This window comes from Lepisosteus oculatus, chromosome 21, assembly GCF_040954835.1.
Source record: "Lepisosteus oculatus isolate fLepOcu1 chromosome 21, fLepOcu1.hap2, whole genome shotgun sequence".
In the NCBI taxonomy this organism is placed as follows: Eukaryota; Metazoa; Chordata; class Actinopteri; order Semionotiformes; family Lepisosteidae; genus Lepisosteus; species Lepisosteus oculatus.
The window spans coordinates 15,988,324-16,005,331 of record NC_090716.1 but is presented as its reverse complement, the minus strand read 5'-3'; the positions used below and the strand labels follow the sequence as shown (position 1 = coordinate 16,005,331).

At 41.1% G+C, this 17,008-nt stretch overlaps 1 protein-coding gene and 1 long non-coding RNA gene across 3 annotated transcripts in view; one reads left to right on the top strand and one right to left on the bottom strand.

Annotated features, from left to right (window-relative positions):
* The window catches only part of LOC138224455 (uncharacterized), a 115,584-nt gene extending 109,419 nt beyond the window's left edge, over window positions 1–6,165 (bottom strand). For both annotated transcript variants that reach the window (XR_011182950.1, XR_011182949.1), the window contains exons 1-2: window positions 5,805–6,165; window positions 871–948 (exon numbers count right to left, since the gene is read on the bottom strand). This is a non-coding gene — a long non-coding RNA (uncharacterized lncRNA). The remainder of the gene's footprint in view (window positions 1–870; window positions 949–5,804) is intronic.
* A 1,909-nt stretch (window positions 6,166–8,074) lies between these two features.
* Window positions 8,075–9,784, top strand: c21h11orf96 (chromosome 21 C11orf96 homolog). Its single transcript, XM_015338051.2, has one exon. It carries the CDS (start codon window positions 8,446–8,448, stop codon window positions 8,809–8,811), a length of 366 nt encoding a protein of 121 aa, XP_015193537.1. The 5' UTR covers window positions 8,075–8,445; the 3' UTR covers window positions 8,812–9,784.
* The last annotated feature ends 7,224 nt before the right edge of the window (window positions 9,785–17,008 follow it).

The window sequence follows — 17,008 nt, the reverse complement described above, 5'->3', positions numbered from 1 at the left end:
CACTTTTTAAAGTGAATATTTTTAGAGCATGACTGGACTGGTCAAACTGAATACTTTTATGGTTTAAATGTCTTCCAACTTTGGGGAAAAAAAAATCTAAAATGTTGATTTGATCATTGTTTATCAAGCTTTTTTGATTAAGTCTACATGCTTCACACATCAAGATGGTACAATTTTCACTTATTTTTTGCAAACTTGCTCAAGTTCTGTCAAGTCAGGTGGGGATTGATGATGGAGAGTTATGTACAAGTTTTGCCACAGATTTCTTTTTTTATTGGACTTTGCTTAGGCCACTTACTTTAATTCTGTTCCTTTTTTATGTTCAAGGTTCTGAGACCATACTTTTTTCTCCTCTTTATCCCTCCTTGGAAACACACAGTATTTTGGAAACTAAGTATGCATTGTTCTACAGAGATTGACATTGGACTGAGTTCTCCCATTAAGGACTGCACTTAGCTCTGACAAGAGTGTTTGGTATTTCAGTGGTATGAACATCTTGGTAGCTACAGTAACTGTGCTGAAATAGCAAGACTTGTCTGTCAGCATGCCCAGGAAGCCCTGTCATTTATATCTACAATACCAGTATGTCTGACTTTGTACCAAACAGCCCTGACGCAAGTTCCAGTCAATATGGGCACTGAACTCTCTCTTACCCTAGGTTGGGTTTTTAGTCACCTCCGTCCACCCCTCTACTTTGCAAAAGAGGTTCAATTTATATTAGAATGTGGGATATCTATATGATTTTTAATTGAAATGAAACATCAGTTATTATAGCCTTCGGATTTGGAATTGCCAGCTGTTATCAATTCCCCGTCCTGTGCATGGAGGGTGGTTAAAAGATGTGTTCATGCCCCTCTCTAACACACTCACCTGGTTTGGTGTCACTTGTGGTTTTCACCGACTGTCATGGTGTTCTCGCAGGCATCTAAGGTGTCATAGGTGTCACTGCTGTACAAAAAGTAAAGAATTTTAAGTTGCAGTACTAAGGATCATGTGTCTTTGACACAGCTTGGCCAGTTGTGCACTACTCTTCTGAGTGTGTTTGAGCTCCGATTTGAAATATAATCGGATGATGCTGTGTTCCTAAGACTACAAAGTACACGTAAGCATACAGTGAGTCTGACAGGCATGTATAATAAAGTTAAGGAACTGGGCATGGAGGATAAGGTCATATTTTAGAAAAAGCATAACTACTATAATTCACCATATACTTCCACAGGGTTTTGGAGACGTTTCATTTAGGTGTTTGTAAATCATTCTGCACTTCTCTTCGAAGGCCACTGTACATAAGCAAAAGGTGCTCTGGATCTGAGGAAGAAAGGACCTTTGAATCCCTTTAGGGGATGGGGGATGGGGCTGGCGCTGTAAGACAATGATAGGTACTTGAGGACTAGATGGCCACTTGGACTCCCATGAGCTTGCAGACCGGGGACGTCGCGAGAGGGTGACCCCTTCACCAGCCAGTAGGGCAAAATAGCAGTGCGTGTCTTCAGGGCTGTCTGAGTCCCTGTGAGCGACTGGGGAAATCCAGCTCTTCCTTGCAGGCGTGCTGCCAGGCAGTATGTGACTGACAAGTCTCTTGTTTACAGTGGCTGAGATGGTCTGAGGCAACCTCTTAGACAGACTCTAGACTAATGCTGGCTGTTTTAGGCTGAGGGTCCTATTCTTTGCTGCAGAGGATGGCAGATTTAGAGTGAAAAAATTTAGAGAAAAACACAAAGGTATTTGTGGGTTAGTCGGGATAAATGTGCATCATTTAATATCCAAGCATGGTTTTACTTGAACATGGATCCTCAGATTCAACATAAACACACAGGCTAATAGATCATTTGAACTGAGGTACTTGAACAGCAGATGTACCTAGAGTTGAGAGTAACAATGTTTAGTTGTTCCCCACAATATAAACATTTCTTATGTTTGTCTCTCTTTAGTTATATACTCTACTGCTTTTAAAAATTGCCTTGAGGGGTGTAGTGTTGACTGATCTGTAAATATGCAAATATATCAATTTGGAAAAGTACGTACTGTATACAGAACACATTAACATCTGCAGAGCTCTGAGTGAGCCTCAGGACTGTGTTGTCTGGGAGGAGTACCAGTGTGGATGTGATGCTTAGGTCTCTTAATCTATTTCAGTGTTGACACTGCTCTCTTACTTTTCCTAAAACATCTTTACCTTCACGCTTTTTAGTATTGAAAACTGTAACCCAGAAGAAAAAAAAATGTTTGCAACACACAATGGGAGATGAAAACATATTGAAATAAAACAAGACAAGTGAAAGTTCATTGGGTGTTCATGTTTGGGGGCGTGGGGCCCCTATAACAAAGTCAATGTTTTCGTTGAATTCATTGCTATTTATTTCTTTTGAAGAAGTGGACGGGGTGAGATTGATTCATATTTAAATTAATAGATTCAGATTTTTGTAACAACCTTTATTTATGTAACTTTATACTCGGCTCCCATGATCATCATACACCTCACTTTTTTATCTTTATTGCTTGTCTTGAAAACTCTTATCTGAAAGTCTGTTGCTCCCTATAAATAAAGATGTTCACCAACCGATTTGGAAGGAATTTTCTATGTATACAGTACAGTAAAGACCAAGCGAGATGCCCAGGCTATTTTTTGTGTTGTCTCACCACAAAGCAACCTTATATGTGTATGTATTCTCTTTCCGTGTTTGTGTTTACAGATTGCAGTCTGAGAATTTTTTCTCTGACATTTCTTGTTGTTATGGCAACCCCTCCCCAGCTGGTGGGCAGGCCACTATTATCCCTGGATTAGCTCTTTTTCTGTTGCTGAAATATGTCAGTCTCTCATTGGTTGAATTCTTTTTGCTTCCTTAAAATAATGTTCTTTGTCCTTTGTAACATAAAAGCATAAGGTAACAGTGAAATGTCAGTAGTAATGTTCATTAGCTGCAAAGCCTTTTTTTTTCCTTTGCATTTCGTTTGTTCCATTTTAGCTTTGACTTGAGTACAAAGGCGGAGAAGCACATCTCCAAGTGCACAAACTGTGTTGTGCTCTCCCATAAAACTAAAAGCCTTATTAGATTGAATCAGGTGAGGCTGTATCAACAAACCTTTATTTTATAGTAATAAGATCAAGAGCAATGGAAAAGGCAATTTTATATAGTGCCTTTACTTTCCAACATCTCAAAGCACTTCACAGACCAGGACACAAGTCATGGATGAATTGAGCTTGAATGCAGAATCTTCAGAATACAGTAGAGTACATTCCCAAAGTTTGGAGATTTGGCGATGGAGAATCTTATTGTTTATTGCTGCTGACAAAAATTTCATGTGCCGAGGTCCTGACTACTTACTCTTTGAAGATCCCATGAGGCTGTTTGAAGATGGGGTGTCCTGGCTGAATTGCACTCTAAGTCGGCACGATGGGTTCGACCTGTATATATTTGCTACTTAATTCCAGTTCTTAACTGATTTGCTGAGTCATGGTCGTCGTCGTGTGACGACAGCCCTGTCTCACACAGCTGTGGTGGATGAACATGGTGCCATTCTGTATGTGCGGTGCTTTGGGACCCTAATGTGGGAAAAGTGCTATCTGAAATGATGCATAAACACCAGTTTCATTCTGTAGGGGATATTCTCTGTAACTGCGAAATGAGTTTTGCACCCTTTTAAGACTGTCTGAATTAGTACATCCCTCCACTTCTACGCAAGTTAGTTTTGTTTCTTTTGTAAACAGACCAAGAAAAGTCCTGATCCTTAAACTTGTATGGATCAACAGTACAAATTTAGAATGAATAGATCGATCTGATTGCAAATCAATGTTCCAGAAAATTATCGAGATTCTAGGCATTGACAAGGCCAACCCCCAGATCTTCTTCAGAACCGACAAACATAAGCACTAGTGGAAATTACACGGAAGTATATTGAGAATTGAGAACAGAGGACTTTTTTTTTCCCCAAAGGCTTATGAGTCTCTCTGACAATGTACCAAGCTCTGCTATCTGAGCTTATATCCAGATGCTTTTTTATCAAGAAACAGCTGCATAAGAACATTAGCATACTGGTATTTTATTAATCCACAGTAGGTTAACAGAATGGCCAGTTCTGGTTGGTAACCAATTTTAATTTCCTCTCAGGCAGGAGTTAAAAACTTTAGATTTTAAACAGTGTTTTTAAGCAAAGTTGCATTCAGTTTCCAGTCTTCAGACATGTTTAAATGAGACACATCTTAAATGAATTAAGTCTGAATGCATACAGGATCATCAGAACACATCCCCAGAGTTTGCAGATTTTAGCAATGAAGGGTGTGATTGTTAATTTCTGTAGACAGTTAAGTGGCATAATCACCAGTGTGATTATTAATCTTTTATTCAGGGATTTCAACCATAGGAACATGTGCCCAAGAGCAGATCCTCTGTTTGTAGATACAGAGGACTCTTACAGAGTGGCAAACTGGGCATATCAGGTACTTCAGGAAAAGAAGTACAGAGTGTTTAAAATCTGGACCAGAAAGTGTCCAACATTAACATCACTTAGAGCTGTTAAATATGTAACTCGCATATTATATATTTGATTGTATATTGCAAAATGTTCACTTCATCATAATCATTTTTGTAGAAAATACAGTATAAACTGGTGTGCAGTCTGGGTCTTAAGCATACTTTGAATTGTTGTTTGTTTCTACTGTAGTAGTTTGTGGTGCCTACAAAAGGAAATGTGAGTTTATGGAAATTCTGTAACTTGAACTCTGTAACAAATCTTTTCCTTGGAATCCAGAATCCAGCAGTTTTCCATTAACGGCTCTTCATCTCGGAGTGTTAAACTGATTCAATTAAAATTTAACTGGACAGGTTTATCCCATCTTCGTTGCCTTAATCTGCTGCTGATTTAAAGAGATGCGGTGAAGAATGAAATGTAATACTTGACACAGAAGATCCTTTCTTCAGCAGAAATCCCATCTTGTTGCCCTGTCTTACTAACCTCTAAATAGATGTGGAGTAATCACTCAAGACATTTTAGATGACAAACTTTGTGCAGCTATGAATGCCTCAGATTCTGACTTCATGAAGACATCACCTCCCATATACTGTAGGTCATCCTAACTTGTTATGCAGCAGAATGTATCACCCATAACTCCTCAACCCTATTAAAGGTTATGATTCAGCACTGACTATGCTGTTGGAGTTTAAGTGGACGTTCTTTGTTTCGAGACATTTCTATGTGATTTTGCTGTTTTCTAAGCATTCTAAGTGGTTTGTATATATGGTAAAATATATGGTATTTTCTGTAAGTGTTGGGCTCCACGTAATACTAAATATTATACTATTATAATTTAGCAGGTTCATACAGTACTAAATCTTATATAAGTAATACATTTTTTAACACTTATGACTGATAAGTCTGACTTTTATTCGATACATTGTTGCTCCTCTCTGATTGTGACTCTATAGGTCCCCAAAATACATTGCTTGTCACAGTTTCTTGCTAAACTTGCTGTTTAATTCTTAGGGATTATGCTACCACATTCTGACAAATTGGTAGTGAGGAGGGTAAATCAGTTGACTCAGAAAACAGTGCTCATCGTTTGCCTTAGCTCTCCTCCTGTGATCAATTTAAAATGAGAAACCCTTAAAACTGGCAGCTTTGTCACCGACATTAATATGTGTGCTACACAACACCGATCACAAAGTAGAGCAACTACATTCTAGAGCTGATTTTGAATTGTATGACATTCTGCAGCTGAGATTGAAGAATACATGTTGTGCACAATCTGGCTGTACTTGCTAATGCTCTGCTCTTCAGGCCTGTTATATAATAACAATATTACTCACCCTGTGTCCTTGCCTGTCTCCCCCAATTAGATGAGAAAGAAACCTTGCGCTATTTGACCCAGGTAGTGATTCTTCCAGCTGCTTTACTTTCTCAATTCTGTGGTATCTGGGTTATAATCTGACCCAGGTCATGTCAAATAAGACTGGTGGTCTCTGGTTACCTCATAATTGGTGAGCTAATTGAGGTGTTGCCTCTAACATTTAATGAACCCAAAACCATCTCAGCAACCGCTGAGTATAAAAACAGAATGTGTGAGGATTATCCTTTAAATATAGGACTTGTGAAGATGATTCCAGTCTCGCTAATCATAGCCTCTTTCTGTTGTTTAGCCGTCCCTTTTCTGTAAGGCTACATCAGCCTAAGCTGGGAAGCTGCGATGTGTGTTTGTGCCCGTTTTGTACCCAGAATAGAAGGGGCTGCGCCGCTGTCCTTGGCTCACGCCCAGGCCACCTGTTACCGAGTCGGGAAACCGAAACGAAATCGGCACGTCATGCGCTGACACACGAACCTGGAATGACGGAGAGACCCCGGTCCCAAATATAGAACAGATGATCTCCCCACCTAGGACTCCCTGCCCTAGCAACATGACTGCGGCTTGAGGAAAGGGGGTTTCTGAGGGTCTGATGAGTTTCTTAACGAAGAGTTCTGACGGGTTCAGTGGAGTGTGACCAGTCACTGGTCATCCGTTTTTTTTTGTCAACCACTTTGTTTTGGTTGAAAAAGAGCTGATTTGTTGTAAACAAAAAAATAAATAATTCTGTGTAAAAACCTGAAATTCTACCTTGACTGGGTCAGGGTGGATGTTCAATACACAGATACTGTAGCTGTTTTTGTTTTGAACTTCTGCAAAGTGTTGACTACATGGATCTGCAATACTATATTCGGACTTCCAGTAAGCATCACATTAGGATAGGACAGACTGTGATGCAATTGAATCTGCGGTTGCTTTTGCCAAAGAGTATCAACAGTAGGTTTCAGATTGTGCTGTGTATTTAACAGTCTGTATTATTCCCTGTGAACTGAGGCTTTAGTATTTCTCCTCTATTCTGTTGTAATGAACACTGCACAAATGCTGACTAAGTATTCAAGAACAAAAGTTAGTTTCTCAAATTACAGTACATGAACAATTTGTTCTGTAGACACTCACCTGATCCTGTAACCCTAAAACATCCCAATCATGAACCTCAGAACCATGTCTTTGATATTTTAAAACTTACTAAAAAGCTGTTGATTTTAAGATTTTAATAAGCAGAAGTCTCCTAACAAATAACATCAGCTACTTTTATTTAGTAGATTAACCCGTTCAATAACAGAAGTAACAATTAGGAGTTTGGATTACATGAAAGAGAGAGCTCACTGGGATAAATAGGCTCCACTCCAAAAGCCCAGTTTTCCCAAGTTGTTGAGCACAAAGTCTGAGATCTTCAATGTTCGCATTTCTCATGTCACTGCTGTCTGTGAGGCTTCCAGGTCTGGTCTTCAGCCAAATGTTTGTGTGCTTGAACCAGGCACCTGTGTATTCATTTGAAAACGATCACTGCATATAAAACACTCCAAAGTCCTCATTTGTATTTGAAGTATTTTGATTGAAAGATGGAAATGTTTTATATGTAGGGTGCTTCTGTGTACATTTGCATATGCAATTATCATGACAACCGTACTGTGGAGGATGAAGTTCAGTCAATATGCAAACAGGATGATGGGGGCATGAGAGCATGTCCTCAGTTTTCAGTAGACTGAGGAAGCAGCAGGTTCCCCAGCTGGGCAGCCTGTTGTGCACTCTCATCGTCCATGGAACCTGTGCACGATAGTCTCCTTTGTATGTGTGCACCCCTTACACAATATAGCTGTATAAGCCAGCTAACTTACGAAACTCACTGCATTAAATCTTGTTTGCATCTTGACCGTGCCGGTGTGTGCTTCTTCAGTATTGGCTATAAGCATGCAGCTTCTCTCAGTTCCTCGGCTTTAGCCGGAAGTCAGCAGCTCCTGCTTCTTGAAGCAGCACACCCACGCCTCTCATCCGATTTCCCAGTTTGTCTGCAAGTGTGTGTGAGCTGGTGTATTCACGAGGGGAGTTCCTACTGCAGTGCTGGGGGGTGACTCCTAGTCACGGTCTCTCAGCTCTCATCATCACAGCCGACTATTTCAGGGGCTGATTCCGGAGGATTGGTATGGAAGCCGGAACTGTGACTGCGGAGAGGGAGTGGCAAAGGGAGCCTGCTCTTGAGTGGGCAGCAGAGGGCTATATAAATCTCCTCTTGCCTGCCCGAGTTCAGAACGAGACGGAGACGGGGAGAGAGAGAGAGAGAGACAGACGGAGATCTGAGCCAGCAGCAATCTGATCTCACAACACATCCACAGTGCTTCAGCAGCGCAGCTGACAGACAAGCTCACGGAGAGGAGCTGCAGCCGGGAGAGGAGCTGATCCACGTGTGCCAGGACCTTCAAGTCGGAGCGCTGCCTGGGATTGGAATTTAAAACAGGGGCTGTCAGAATCCAAGCTCGTTTCTGCTGCAGGCCAGGCTGAACTGTCTCCTGCTTTCTCAGCTTGCGGATAGCCTGTGGGAGCTCTGGGTTCGGAGGAGCTCTGAAGCTGGTGAAGCTGTAACCGAGGAGTCTGAGCGTCCAGTACAGACCATGGCAACCAGGCACCTGGAAGTCGGCGGGTTCCAGACAATGATTCCCGCTCACCTGCTGGCAGCGGCCATGGAGGAGTTCCCCCAGCAGCTGCCCGTGCCCAAAGCCCCAGCCCGGGGCAAGAGCCGCCTGCGGCGCCCCCGCCAGTCACGCTTCAAGACCCAGCCGGTGACGTTCGCGGAGATCGCCGAGGTGGAGGAGGAAGGCGCCTCGCCGCTGGAGGAGGAGAAGGCGCGCAAGTCCTTCCTGCAGTCGCTGGAGAGCCTGCGGCGCAGCACCCAGAACCTGCAGGGTGCGCGCGGCTGGGTGGCGGCCTCGGCCATGCAGGGCAGCCTGGACTCCAGCGACTCGGACTCCGCGCAGTGAAGCCCGGCCAGCGCCCCGTCTGGCCCTGGGGCTCACTGCTGCTTCATACTGAAGCCTGACTCCACTTAAACTTTTCTTTGCCAAATATCTAGAACAAAACTGCTCTATGTATGTATATGCATTCGTATTTATTTCTAATTTATATATATAAACACATTTATATATATATGTAGCTCTGTATGCATTTGATGCATTATAAACTTCCTGAGGTTTAGTATAGGCTGGTAGAAAGCATAGGGAGCACAGTGTAGAGAATTGAACTCATGACAAAGTGCAGCACATCGCTATAGCATGGGGGAAGGACACTGCAAGCCTATCTTTAATGGTGATGGGAAAGGTTTAATTCCATAGTTGCTTTCTTTTATAAGATTAAAGAAAAATGTCTTTTTTTATATGAAAGATAGTCACAGGACTGTCCAGCAGGATGTGTCCTGCGACGAGCAGTAGGTTGTTGAAGCCACTGGGAAGACTGAAGGAGTAGACGCCACACGAGCAAGTTATCAGTGGCCCAGAGGACTCGAGACTTGAATTGTGTAGTGTGTTTTAAGCAACGTCTTGCTTATTTATGAAGGGGTTTAATATAGGTTACAGCTGTTTAATGCTCAGAAAGCAGAGAGGGATACATGCCAGCAAGGCAAATTCAATCCTTCTAGGCAAAGGGACTTTCACTTCCAAACACAGAACAGAACTGGCAGGGGTCCAGCTCTCTGCAACGAAGCGTTTAACCCCATCTCCTTATTTTTGTATCTGAGAGAAGAAAACTGAACTGCAAGTTTACTGTGTATGCTTGTCAAATTCTACAATTATTTATTTAATAGAGGAACTTTTTGATATGGAAATGGAAGAAATATCTTTTTTTGTTTCTAAATCACTTGTAGGTTGAGAACTTTTTACTGTTTTTCACAAATGAAATTCTGAGAGATTTGTAAAGCTGGAGCTTTCTTATTTACTGTAATAAATAACTGAAAACAAATGAAGTTGTCTGGCATATTGATTGTAGCTTGCTTTAACATTTTGTCTGGGTGAGGCTTGGTCACACAACCAAGTACTTGGTGATGAGACACAGTATTGAAGTGAATGTGTCCATAAAAGAAGTATTTTCACTTTTCCTCTTGGGCAATTAAAGTTTTCTTAAATTTCAATAAAATTGTTTTAATACAAATAAATACAAAGTGCTTTACATTCACTTCCACACTCTGTTCTTGAGGTCTGGAAATTCTGGCCCTACACTGACCCTTCCAGTGTTTCGGGAGGGACGTGATACAGTAAATGCTGCATGTGGTGCAAATAACATTCAACCACAAACTGGGAACATGATCAACTTTCTGTGTTCAGACAGACCCAGGAGAGACTGGTTGGTGGTGCTTTGTTTCTCTGTGGGGAAAAATGTGTATTTTTTTCAGTCTTTCTCTTAAACATCTCTGCCTCACACGTGGATCCTGAGGTTTACCATTTGTCAGTAACCTTGAGGGCTGCAGAACTTGAGAAATGAGTGAATTAATGCTCCTGACCTGCATTCCCCACAGCGCAGGCCTACAAATGAAATCTACAATGTACATTGTTCTCTGTGGTGATCGATTAATCTCAAGTCCACCACGTCTTACAGAGAAGTGACTTTGAAATTTAAGAAGATAAACTTTCTTGTGGTTTGGAGAAAGTTATTGCAAAATGCCTGCTGGAGTTTTTCTTGCATGTATCAAGTGAATACACACACCCATAGAGTAGATTACATTTTAAAATATTGCGCAATGTATTCAAATCAAAAGCAGTGTTGACAAATTTTGAGTATTATTAAATTTACTCTGAACCATAAAATATTTTTGGACTCTGTGTAAACAGGCTCATATTTTTAAAGTGCCAAGAGGTGCGAAAGTAAAAGATTTTCAGGCCTTTCCATAAGTTCCAATTTTCAGTTCCAGAGTATGAAATGCATTTAGAAATACATTTCTACAAAGTGTTCGGTATTTATCTTGCTAGAGGTAGGCCTTTCTGCATTTCAGGTCTGTGTGTGAATCGTGTTTTAATCCTCCGTTTTTAGTCCGTTTTGGCAGTTAGTCTCTCTCCCAGTCTGTGCCAGGCAGGGGAAGAAATAACAGAATAGAATACCTTAATGCCTGTGTGCTCGAGATTCTGGGGTAGGTAAGAATGGATTTCACCTCTTATCCTTTTGAGTGCTGCCACTGCTATCCATCACAGCCTAAAACACATTCGAGTTCTTTCTAGCTCACGTGTGAATCACTCTCCCTGAAATGGGAAGAGATAAACTACTGCCAATTGCCTAAAAGGAATGAAAGCATTTTAATGGAATCCAGATACGATTACCGATTGCCGTTCTCCAGGAGATTTGTGCCGTTTGTCACCACTTGAAAACCCGTGCCTCATCCTTCTTTAAAAATTGCTCAAAATCATTATGTTCTGTAATTTCTTATTTCCCAAATCTCTGGGGTTTCACTGGAAAACATGTTTTAACCTATTTTTTATATTGTTGCCTTGGTAACTGCAGTCCTACAATCTGATTTTTTTTAGATTGTGTGGGTCAGAAACGCTTTTCTGACTTTCCTTTCATTCCTGGGTAGGGCTCAAAGTAGTGATGATGATGATGATGATGGTTATTAGTTTTTGAAACGGATGCTGTTACATGTCGTTTTGATTAACTCGGTCTCATTTAGCCCACCCTGGTGAGGAACGTGCTGATCTGAAGCCAGGTTGTTCCTTCCAAGTGGGAGTTTGGAGAAGTTAGCAGAATAAAGTGGTCTGAAACGCACACTGTACACTATTTTACAACACAATTAAAGACTACTTTACAGCTGTAGTTGAAAGAGAAGTAGAGCTACATTTGGTTTTTCCTTTACATTTAAGTTTTTCAAGAGTTTTCAAACTTTAGAACAAATGGGAAATTATCCCATAAAGAAGCAGTGTATGAATAATGAATGCACAATTTAGGCATACTACAATAAATGTAAACATTTTAATCAAATTAATTTTCATCTTCACGTGTCTCAGGCAAATGTTGGTAGGTAACATGGCTTTAAATTCATCACATACTTTATTTTACTGTAGTATTAATAAATGCTTCAATGCTTTGTTTGTTTGTGATTTTGTTTAATTATATTAATAAAATACAATCCCAGTAAGCACAGTTACCAACACACAATAAATAAACAAGCTGAGCTGTTTGCCGACAGAAGATTTTATTTTGTTTTGACCCAGCTGCTACGCACTTTTATTTAATATTCCTGTCCAAAATATTTGTTCACAATATTCAATGTGTCCAGTGGATATACAAAACAGCTGTGAGGACTTTGGTGAAGTATAGGAAGAAGAGCTGAAATAACATGTTGAATTTTTCCAGTCAACCTTTATACTCCCTTATAAGGAACCAGAGAGGTCAGGATACTTTCTCTTAAACTAGAAAAGGGAACTCGACAGTGCGGTAAAAGCACTAGGGTTCACTGCAATTTCTGGATAAGAGGGCTGTTACTTCTCAATTGCGAGCTTCCTGTTATTCCAAAACTTAGAAAACAAAACAGCACAACAGTATGAAAAGCTCTGTAGATGCATAGTGGCTCAGAGCACCGAGGAGAAAATCTGCTATCTTGGAGACTGGGTGCCTGTACAGAGGGAAATGTTCAGGAAAATCTAGGTGGTTGCTATGACATTTTCATTACATAAGTGAAACGTGGCAAACAGGAAAAAAAATCTGGGATCCGTGTATCCATTATGAGAAAGCAGTTCGTTTCTGGTAGGGTTGATGACAACACTGAAACCTCTCCCGGAAAAACAGATCTCAGGAGAGGACTATAACGTGTAAAGAATGCTCAGCTGTTGCAGGGCATGCACAGGGAGAATCTAGAGATGCCAGCACATCTCTGGGGGCGGGAGCAAACGGGAACACTGAGATAAAACCCTTGAAGGGAACCTGTGAGCTCCACACGGAAGGACACCCCGTCTGGAATTCAGCCATGAGCTGTGAGGCTGCTGCACAAACCTACGCTCTACGCTTTAGTCATTTACCCCAGTCTTTGCTTTTATGAGCCTGCCAAACAGTGGCTACCCATAGTGATTGGAAAGACTTTTCTTTTACTTTCAAGTTAACCAAGATGGCCGTCCAGCCGCAACGCTCTTGTAATCTGACTCAAATTCTAGACCCAAGAGCTGTGAGACAGCAATGCGTCTGCCAAGCCAGGAAAGGACCGTTACAGGCCTGCTTATCCTACCTGCAGTGTCAATATGTCTATCGTGCTTTCAGCAATTTCACTTGTTATGGCTTTGCAAAAAAAGATTAGAGTCAGGAGGTGACACACAAAGACCGCCTGCGAACCACCACTGAGAAATAGGTCAGAAAACTACAGTGACTATTCTCATTTAGCATGCTCGTCCAATTTCAATTAGTACAACTCATTAAGTAATGAGCAAAAATGAAAAGTAGAGAGGTAGCTTTTTTTTGTCTGGTTTCTACTTTCATTCCTCTTTATATGTGCTGGAATCTGCAAAGCATTCACAGCAGCCCTATTTATAGAGACTGGAGTTATCAAGTCTATTAATTTAGTGCCACGGCCCTCAGGGATTCATACACTGCTGTTAAAATCTTTTAATTTATATGTTAATTTATCTGGAAAAAAACCTCTTCATTAAGTCTCATAAGTAACTTCTTTGAGTGAAATCTGTATTGTTAGGTATTTTGATTTATTATCTGAAAGTTGCTTCTCCTGCTGAGGAGCGAGGCCATGAGGACTTGGAGCACGGCACTGCTCACTCTGGGACATCAGCCTGTCACACGGACAGAGAGAAAGAGACCCGTTAGAATAGCCAGTCATACTTAGCCAGCATATTATTACGAGGTGCAAGGATCCAAGAGCACCAAAGCAAAACCCAGGCAGACTCAGGAGGACATTCAAGCTCCACACAAAAGGCACTTCAGGGCAGGACCGAACACAGGACCCAAGAGCAGTGTGGCAGCACCTCTTCCCTCCCTGTCACCCAGCAGGTGTTTATTTTTTAAAATAAAATCTTCCAAGACTCCAAGCTGCTGAAAAGTCAAAGTAAAACATTAATTTCTGTGTAAGCATTTTGATATTCTAAACCATGTTATTCTAATAAATATTTCAGTTAGCTAGCTTGGCAAGTTAATCAAAATGAACTAATAATATAAGAGTTAAGTACACCAACTCTTTTCTGTAAACAGTTCATTGAGAACTGAACTCACAACAACATAAATTCTGAGCTTGTATCTGAGCTGAACTTTGAACTTTCCAGAGCTGATGGTACATTTTCATTCTCATCCAGGTCTGCTCATCCTAAATTGATCAGAAATTAACAGTTTTCTATTCAGAAATAAGTTGATATACAGTAATAATAAGAGAAAGCTCTTTATTAGCAAGTTAAGGAGAGACTGCATGAGGTATGTTGGACACAATGCACTTTTTAAACTAAGGACTAAGTGCAGAATATAAATTCTACAGAAGCAAGCAGATCAATTAGACATTTCAGTTAGCACCAGAAATTAAAGGTCCAGTTGGAATGAGACACAGCAGTCCCTCAGGACCTGAGCTGAGAGCCACAGCACTGAACATTTGTGAAGTAAAAACACAGTTCTGGCATCTACTGCATTGTTGTAATTAAATAATTTAATTAAGGATTCAATAAGCTTAATTAATAAAGAACATTAACCAAAAGAGGGATACCCTAGGAACAAGAAGACTGCAGTGTTTTGAGACAGTGTGGCAACACGTATGTGTGGGAACATACGATTGTTATATAATGAACTCTCCCTTTTGGAACTGCAGTGTGCGCTCTGATTTTTATTAGTGAGCAATGGAGGCTTAGTCATGTTTTTCAGGCGCAACATAATGGCACTGTTTATTGCCTTCTTTTTATTGTCAAAGGTCTCAGACTGTTACCATTGTAACAACATTTCCAATACATTGTTTTGGTTGCATTGGACACATTTTAGCGATAGATAAGGTACTTATCTACTTAAGGTACTTTCAAGCAGAAGGACATTGAGGTGTACCCTCTCGGCCTGTCGAGTCACCCTTTTTAATGAAACCCTGTAAAGAAGGCAGCAGGTAGAAAAGAAGACTATTTCATGAAAGCATGAGACACAGGACAGAACAGCTTTGTGTTTGGGCACTTGTAAAACACAGGATGTAAACAGAGTATGATGGAAAAACAAACTGTAGGGGAGAGTGTGAGTAACAATTATAAATATCCATTCATTCCTCATGGCTCACTAATGCCGAATCTCTGTGTGGTGTCCTAATTAACAATAAGACTGCAGACATCCAGGTTGTTTCAAAGGCCTTAATTAAAGGGGCCCATTAGAATCATTGTGTGAGCTGAAGGACAGGGGGCTTGAACAGGCCTTTTTGAAATGAAAATGATGGCACTCAGAATACAGATGAGGGCACTTCATCGCTGGGGGAAGTTTTTGTGTGGGCAATGGCCCTTTTTGTAAATTGCTCTGTACCTCTTCAGCTGAGCTGAGAACTGGTCAAAATGTATTTAATCGTGCATGGCAGGGCTCATTTTCATGTTCCGATGTCTTCGAACAAAAAAATCAAGTAAGATCCTGGCTCTAGTCTTTATTATATAATTGGGCTGTATCATTACAAAAACACTCCTGTTCTAAAGCTAGACTCTTCTGTTTGTTGTCTGAAAGTAACAGCTCAGAGTGTTGAAGACATCCATCCATCTTCTAACCACTTTACCAAGTACAGGGTCATAGAAGAGCTGGGGCCTATTCCAGCTCTCAGCAAGCAACGGGTCCAAGGCAGGATACACTCTGGACAGGACACCAGTCCATTGCAGGACACAAAGACAGACATGCATACGTTCACTCAACCCAAGTGACCCAGTATGTTTTTGAACCGTAGGTGGAACCTAGAGCACCTGGCAAAACCCCACACAAACACAGGGAGAACAGGCAAGCTCCACACAGACAGCAGCCGAGGTCTGGAATTGAACCCAGGGCCTCAGTGCTCTTTCTGATAAAGGATAGAGTTCTAGTGCTATCTGCCCCTTTTTGATAGTCCATCTTTTTCACCAAGTGACTTAACTTCAGACTATTTGAAGGTTTGCAACTGAAACATATGCTGATTCACTCTGAGGTGAGCAGGGAATGGAACAGAAAACATAAGCACATTTCAAAAGGTTACAGATGAGAGGCTGGGCACCTTATTTCATACTCCCACCACTGTTAGGGTAAAGATGTCCCCCTTGTTCCTTGTTACAGTAAATGCACTTCCACAAATTTTCTACCTTTGTGCTCTGAATGCATTCACAACTTCCTTTCCTTTATATTTTGCTTGTTTGCTGTAAACTCCCCCCACCGCCTGGCTGATCCTGTCCTCTCTGCTGCTGTGACTGGTGGTATTTTTACTGCAGCACTTTGTTAGGACAAACGCTTGGCTTCAATTCCTGTAACCCTCAGTAAATGTACGTCAAGCAACTTCTAAATCACTCTAGGAAACAACTTTGCTTAGATCTAAGGGTCAAGTGAACACAGACCAGCTGTCTGTAAAAAGCAAAGTCTGTAAACTGAAACGCACGGGTCACTTTTTGAATTCAAAATATACACACAGTGTGTGCAACAGGGCACGTTGACACAAGCAAGGGTACAAACACAACCTAAAGCTGTTAATGTAGATTATACTCTTGACTCCTAACCTACAAGGCCTGCTACATTTGATTTAGAGAGTGATTTTAAGTGTCATTTCATAGACAAATTATGAGGCCTTTAATTTAATGGGCTTAAGAGTATAAACTTTTCTTTCTGGAGCAAGATAATGTTTTGGAAGGACTGGTCTGAGACAAAATTGACCAAAGCTACCATCAGTGCTAAGACTGAAAATAAGCAAATGCCAAAAATTGTTTCACATGATTAAATTTACTGATAGTTCGGCTTTCAGTTAAACCTGTGGTTCGGAACACAGTGTACAGTAGTCTTCTCCAACAGAGCACCTGAAGTTCATACTGACATATAATAAAAACGTAAATGTTAATCCGTCGAATTCCTCTGGTGTTGCAGGGAAATTGCCAGTGTCAAATGCCTGGGCATCTAAACTCCCCTGACACTCTGCATGACCTAGATTCTGGCAGGCAATAGATGCAATTCGCTACACATCAAGAAATTCTGGGAGATGTTGTCTGTGTGAGGACACCAACTTCTAATCCACACAGACCAACAGGGACACCT